The sequence below is a fragment of the Leuresthes tenuis genome, unplaced genomic scaffold, assembly GCF_036924035.1.
Source record: "Leuresthes tenuis unplaced genomic scaffold, fLeuTen1.0.hap1 SCAF_1, whole genome shotgun sequence".
In the NCBI taxonomy this organism is placed as follows: domain Eukaryota; kingdom Metazoa; phylum Chordata; class Actinopteri; order Atheriniformes; family Atherinopsidae; genus Leuresthes; species Leuresthes tenuis.
Genome location: NW_027325355.1, coordinates 17,236,362 through 17,243,090, shown reverse-complemented (window position 1 = coordinate 17,243,090; position 6,729 = coordinate 17,236,362). Strand labels below are relative to the sequence as shown.

The 6,729-nt window shown below is 43.2% G+C and overlaps 1 protein-coding gene across 2 annotated transcripts; it reads right to left on the bottom strand.

The window, feature by feature from the left end:
* Positions 1 to 477: 477 nt before the first annotated feature.
* timmdc1 (translocase of inner mitochondrial membrane domain containing 1) lies at positions 478 to 6,562 on the bottom strand. Of its 2 annotated transcripts, none has more exons than XM_072384235.1 (8): positions 6,351 to 6,562; positions 5,193 to 5,524; positions 3,766 to 3,931; positions 3,152 to 3,240; positions 2,985 to 3,052; positions 2,571 to 2,649; positions 1,299 to 1,409; positions 478 to 896 (listed from the first exon to the last, which is right to left on the bottom strand). In XM_072384235.1, exons 2-8 carry the CDS (start codon positions 5,501 to 5,503, stop codon positions 746 to 748), a joined length of 975 nt encoding a protein of 324 aa, XP_072240336.1. In that variant the 5' UTR covers positions 5,504 to 5,524; positions 6,351 to 6,562; the 3' UTR covers positions 478 to 745. The 2 variants fall into 2 exon arrangements, with proteins under 2 accessions (XP_072240336.1, XP_072240251.1); XM_072384150.1 differs by having other exon boundaries at positions 6,388 to 6,562.
* Between the last annotated feature and the right edge of the window lie 167 nt (positions 6,563 to 6,729).

Below are 6,729 nucleotides of genomic sequence, written 5' to 3'. Positions count from 1 at the left end.
ATTTAGCCAGAAGCCAAAGCTCCGAGCTCAGATGAAAGGTCTTTTGCAAGAGGGTCCCATGAAGCAAAAGGCTTTTAAGCGACTTCACAGCGGGAACCACGGACTGCAGTAACAGCCATCCGAGCAGTAGGTGGCAGCAGCGCGCCACACAACCTCCCAACACAGCAGCTAATCCAGTTTGCTTTGCAGTGCCTTGGTATGATGGTCATTGTCTATGAAAGACTTTTTAAAATCAACATTTCAATGGTTACATTATCATCAAATTAAATTTGAACCTCTAAAAACGTTCTACATATAAAAGAAAAACGGTAATCGTAAACCACTCCTATAACTTGGAGGTGAATACCTTCAATCGCCTCCTAATGAAGCAGTCTCTGCACTTTCAGGTCATATTCTTGATATAACCTACTCAAAGGTGTGTTATAAACAGCTAAAATCAAAGTCTGTTACTGAAATTCAAAAGAAAAACCCATAAGATTTCATAGTTCCTACATTTATTGCGATTTTCATACTGTTTACAAATGACAGGATTCTGTTCTTGATACACATTTTGCAATGGAAGCGACCCAAGCTTTCAAAATGAGTTGGGGACACACAGTCTTAAAGTCTTAGTCTTGAAATCTTGATGTCAGGAGGTGTCCATTCAGTTAGAGAAGATGTGGAGTCCAGGCAAAGAGGGACTAATTTTATCCTTACAGTTTCACAAAGTCCCACCTTTGTGTCCAGCAGAAGACGGCAGCTGCTCTCATTGGTTGCTCGAGTCCTCGTCAGCCTCCTTATTCTTTGGTAAACTGAGCAGTTCTCTGATCCTCTGCATGTCTTCTCGGGTTTCCTCAGCCTGAGAGCTGACATTCAGATTGTCAATCAACTCATCTGTCATCTTCAAACGGGCCGCCCTAAGGAAAGTAAAAGGCAAATGCACAAAAACAGGAAGTCTTGAAATGTATTAGGCATCAATATGTGGATAAAGCCATAAAGTCATCAAAGTCTACTTGGTAAAGTCATCCCCAGCGGCAATATCAAAGCAATCAATAGTGAGTTTTCATGAATGGATAAGTCAATATTGTCGTGTTTTGTATTTGGTTTGGCACAACAGACACAAAACCAATCGTGGACAGGTGTGTTTTTTTCTCACTGAGGCAACCACTGTTTCCCTACAACTGAGTAAGTCGATATTTCACACATGAGCAGACTGTCACAACATCAAAACACCAGAGAGGACGAGCCTGGAGACTTAGCGAGCGTTTAGATTAAGCTGAAATATTACAGTCTATCCACAGACAGACACTGCATCTCACCATTCTGCCAGCTTGTGCTCGTACAGCTCTCTGCGCTCTCTCCTCCTCTTCTCTCGGAAGCTCTCACCTGTCAGAGCCTGCAAGCCGATGACCAAAGCGCCGACGGGAATCCTGTTGAGAAATGAGTTTATACAATTATAAAGAGATGTGCTTTCATAACTTAAAACCGCTTTCTTCAGTGGACGCCTTTTGCATTTGGAAAAAAGAGAAATACAATATTATTGGTTAGAACAGTGTAGCTGAAAGTGTCACAACCTGCTTAACAATGTAGAACCATCTGCTACTGGCAGTTTATTTTTCCCCTTTCAATCTAAGTCAATGTATAAAACATACAGGTCGACCATTCCCTGGAACATCGACAATCATGTCAACCGCGCAGTCAAAGCAGCTACTTCGGTTGAACAAACTGTCCAAGGTGTCGGTTTCACATCTATAAATATTTAGAGCGCATTTCCCAAAGGCCGGGCCTCCCAACCCCTGCTGAGATATGGCAATTCTGAGGTACCATCCGCAGTGTGATGCGCTTCACCATCAGCTACCTCCTACAGCCTCCCAACCCCACCCAGGTCCACCATCACTGCACCTGGCAAAGCCAGGGTTGGCGCTGTTGGACTCCAGGTGGCTGGCTATTCAGGCACAAAGTGTGGCAGAGGAGAAGGAGGAGGAGGAGGAGCAGTGACAGCAATGCAAAGAATGCCAACATGAGGAGAGAGCAGTCCTGAAGTAAGACAGAGCTAATGATTAGAGAAGCATACCACCTAACAGTCCATCCACTCTGTTACGCCATGGAAAAAATACTGATTTCCCATGATACATTCTGCTTTTAGCTTTGCACATTCAACGAGTGGAGAGGAAACGGAGTCCAAATCAGACCATAGTGTATGAAGATGAGAGGCCAAGTATCACTGATGCTATAAAGGTTGAGGAGGAAATTATGCCTCGGCCTGCCTCTTGGCTCTAGTATCCAAAACACGGCCCACTCCAGTGCACATGAGTCCCTCTGGCTCTGTGAACAGAATGAGAAGCAGGATGGGGGGGTGAGCAGCGGTGCAGCTGGGCAACAGAGGGTTGCTGAGAGGGGCGCAGCTGGCTGCCAGAGTGTTCACTGCTGCCAAGCACACAGCCATGATTGTTGACATGCACATATGCATGACTTAAAAACATTACGGTACAGCTGCGTCAGACGATGTGAAACCCCTTACTGGGACTGACCCTGTGCATTCATATCGGGATAATTCAAAGGTTGAATGTAAAAGGAAGAGCCAACCTTACCCCAGGACAGCTCCGATGACCGTCCCTGCCACCAGGCCTCTCAGGCCCAGGTTCAGTCTGAAAAGGCCTACAGTGACAGCTGCTCACATACAGAGTTTCATCAGTCAGAGCTCAATGTGCTGGAATACATACTGCATGTGTTAAAACAACTTCTCAGCAGGTTAAATGGATAGTATGCAGTTCAATTAGAATTATTATCATCACAAAAGACAGCCAGTACTACACGTTTAAAAGTAAATGCATACCTTTTTTTGAACATTAACAATTCAAATGAGACGGGGAGCTGATATTTAAAAATGGGGTCTGATCATGAAGCGGCTGCAGGGGGCTACACTAAAACTCCATACGACACAATCTTAGTTGTAGATGTGAAGCAGCTTTTAATAATAAAAAAAAAAAAGCCATGCTGCTCACCTCCAGCTGTGATGTAATTGCTGACGGCATCTTTGTCTCTGTACACAGACAGCCCTGTGTTGACAGAGCTACAGAGAGACGGCAGAGTCAACAAAACAGTCAGAAAAACCCCAAGATTTTACATATTCATGATGTGAAATAAAACTTCAGGGTACACTTTTTCTTACCTGAACAGTGTGACGATTAAAGACACTCTCCAGCTCCATCTCCATCCGTATCGCACAAAGCCACGGATTGCTGCGTTATGCGCCGAGCGCTGAGAGGAGAGAGACGACGCACCAGGAGCAGTCAGTCACGTCAGATTTGAACAATATCTTTAATAATTTAGTCTGTGTTGCAGGGGTAGATTTAAAGACTGTCAGTTTAACCAGAAAGGATTTCATCAGAAAAAAAACAAAACAGCTGCTATACATCGGCCAACTGGCTCCCTAAATGTTTTTGGCATCGCAGTCAACCACCAGCGCCTCATGTTTAGGGTTCAAACTGTCTTGGGGGGGTGGGGTAAATTGTGTACAATTTATACATATACAGTTAAATCTTCGACAACAATGCTGAGATTGAGAAACTGGTTTTAATCACAAGCCCAACACTATGGGAGCAATCAACAGTCATTTACTGGATCTATGGAGAGACAAACAGCTTGTTATTGGACTTGTGCAGGAAAACAGGATTGTTTTTCCCTCCATCTTCTAATAATCCGCTTCATTTCAATTTCTCTACAGCTCTGCAGTGATTCATGAAATTACATTAAAAGTCACACTTGAATAAAGATTTCACTTACCACTGCTTCCACGCGATTTGTGTACACTTCTGCCTGGCTGACTTGGATGTACCTCAGTCTGGCGAAGCGTGCAGCCGGCATGCCCCCATAGACGAAGCCTGCGAGCGCGCCAAGAAAACCGCATTTCATCACAGTGGTGAGCTCCTCCGGGTATTTCTGTTTTTCACTAAGGGAAGACAGGCAAATTCCATCGGAGAACCAAGGAAGTGCATTTTTTCAACATGTTAAGACACAAATGAGGGCAAATTACCAAGAGGAGTGCCCACATATACAAAGATTTAATACAGAAGAAGTTTAACATCTTACCAAAAGGTTTAGTATTCAAACAACCATTTTGCTGTTTAATGTTAAAATCATAACTAAAGCATAGTATGAAGCCAAGATATTTCAGATGTTAGAGTCATATGTTGATCTACATCCATTTTGAGGGGCAAAGATGGAAAGATCTCCCCAAAAACAGGTTTAAAGAGATTTTATCATCTCCCTGTACTGTGCAGAATATTAATAAATAATTCAAGGAATGTGTAGCAAACTTTTGTCAAGCCCTACATTCACAAATGCTATTTCAAACTTTACTGCGCATAATGAAGCCTTAGGTTAACCTCGTCCAGAAGTAAGTGTGGACTTCTTTGGGCTCAGAGGTATCAGGGACGGACCATCACAGTGGAAATGTGTGCTGTGGGGATGGCAGAATTAACACAGAACAACCAGATTTCCAAGCAAAATATGTTGCCTTCGAGAGGATGTACTTTCCAGGGACGTCTCGTTTAGTTTTCAAGGAAGCAACGCAAAGATAGAGTTGGCACACATTACCAAGGCACGGCAACAGCAGAGGGAACAGGTGCTGTACTGGTCTGAGAGAGAATGTGCGGAAGGATTTTGAAAGGAAAAATGTGACTATGACCTCAACTGTTGCACAGTTTCAGACTTCTTAGCAAGGAGAATGGGATAAAGCACTTGATACTCTTCATTGTTTTGGTATTCTCAATACCACAAGGCTTTTTTGTCCCAATATCATTAATGTGGCCTGAAATGCAAGAAAATATGTAAATATACATTTACCAGTTGCATTAATGATAAAGCAACACATCTTTCGGTTCACGAAACATCAGAAAGCAGCTTGTTACGGTTTGTTGAAGCACGACAGAACGCCCCGAGTTCAATCAAAGACTGTGTGCAGCAACACAAAGCCATAACGCCTGCAAGGCCCAAAGAGATAAGCAGCCCGTCCTTACAACTGCTCAGATGCAAGGAGAGGATGATGATTGGTAATTTTCTTTTTCTTTTTAATATATGGTTTGCATCTACACGGGAAACAATAAACAGCAAAATGGATGTGCTGAAATACACATTCTTACGTCAAGTGAATTAAAACATAGATTTTAAAGGCTGTAACTATGAGAAAAGAAATAGAAACAGAAACCAACTCTCTATCAAATAAGTCCTTGATGCGCTCCCATCCCGTGTCTGGGAATTCTGGCTTGCCTATATTCCTTGGCAGGGTGCTAGGCGGGGGCAGGGGTAAAGGAACAGGACTGGTAGAGGAGGGGAGCATCTGTGGAGTCTGGGCGGCAGCCACATCAGCTGCATAGACCCTGGGGAGCAGAAAGCAGAGGAAACGAGGCCTGGCTTTCTGGAAGAGGCCCTGCAGTATGCCGGTGCTCATCATACCCTGGGGGGATGAATCTGCCCATCGTCTGTGCAGGGCGTAGTTTGTTCTGTGCTGCTCTGGATACATCACGCTTCAGCTGGCGTTGGGCTGTGGCAAGGAGGCAGAAACACATGGCTGTGGGTGGAGATGTTGCACTTGCAATCTTCAACTTAGCCTTCAGAATAAATAGCCTCGAGGCAAATGGGATCCTGCCTGTAGGACTCAACAGCTGTTTAATGCTGGGGCGCCATCAAAACACACTGGACACTTGAGGCAGACTCTCGGTGGGAGTCTTAGACCCTCTGAGCTGGGTGATCCAGATTTAAGGTAAATAAAGAAAATTATCTTTCTTATAGAATCTCAATAACTCTGAAATAGCCAGTCAATAAATTACTAATATCTATTTTCTGCTGTAAGAGATATCTCAACAGTTTTAAGCTGACATACTAAAATTCATATTTGACCAATATGACTATTAATAACTATATAATAATAATAATTAACAATAATAGTAATAATTAACGTTCAAACACTACGATTTGCTGCAAAGAAATTCAAATATGAAACGAGTCGCTTTTCAACACTGCGGTGATACAACTTGAATTAGGATTATTGATATTCACTAAATTCCTGATCAATACGTCAAAACTAATGGGAAACCTGTACGTCTTCATTATCTTAATGTTTTACACCTGCCGTACACCTGTCATAGCAAACTTATCCCCTACTCTTAGCTAACGTAGGGGACGCTACTAGCCTAGCTTACAGTCGAGCTAACCGCAGGAGAAAAGCTTCGTTATATGTCACAAAAACACAGCAACACATATTGAGTAAGAAATATTAAAACCGTGGCTTTTTTCCGCTTTATTATTACTCGCCTGTTCTGTGACTTTCGGGTCCAAAAACTAAAGTCAGAGAACGTTGGTTAGCTTACATTTAGCTTCTTGTGTCCCAGTTAAAAAGCAGCTTACCAGCAGCACTCGGTGGGGAAATCCTCAATAAGGAAATGTCAGGTTTATCAAGTTGAGACGCTGAGTTAATCTAGATATGTCCACCTTTTTTTATTTTCATAACTGTCCTTCTGCTGTCCATTCTCCTGTCCCCAATCTCCCGTCACTCGGAGCGTAGCGGCAACACAACCTCTGACCCCGGCCGGCAAAGCTGCGCTAATCAAGTGAAATTAGCGCCACCTGTCACTGGAGGACCAACAGTCTGAGTTAGCTGATACGCTGGTGTTAACAAATACAGAGACAGCTCGAAAACGTTTTATTAATTTTTTTTATTATTGTTGGGCTGGCATAAGAAGTTGTACC

Bases quoted from the DNA above. Each gene is read 5' to 3' on its own strand.
- timmdc1 (XM_072384235.1), bottom strand. From the start codon at position 5,503: ATGTATCCAGAGCAGCACAGAACAAACTACGCCCTGCACAGACGATGG. The intron at 3,932-5,192 runs GTTGGTTTCTGT...GTCTTCCCTTAG, and splicing joins AAGGACTTATTTGATAGAGA to TGAAAAACAGAAATACCCGG. The intron at 1,410-2,570 runs GTAAGGTTGGCT...ATTTCTCAACAG, and splicing joins GTCATCGGAGCTGTCCTGGG to GATTCCCGTCGGCGCTTTGG.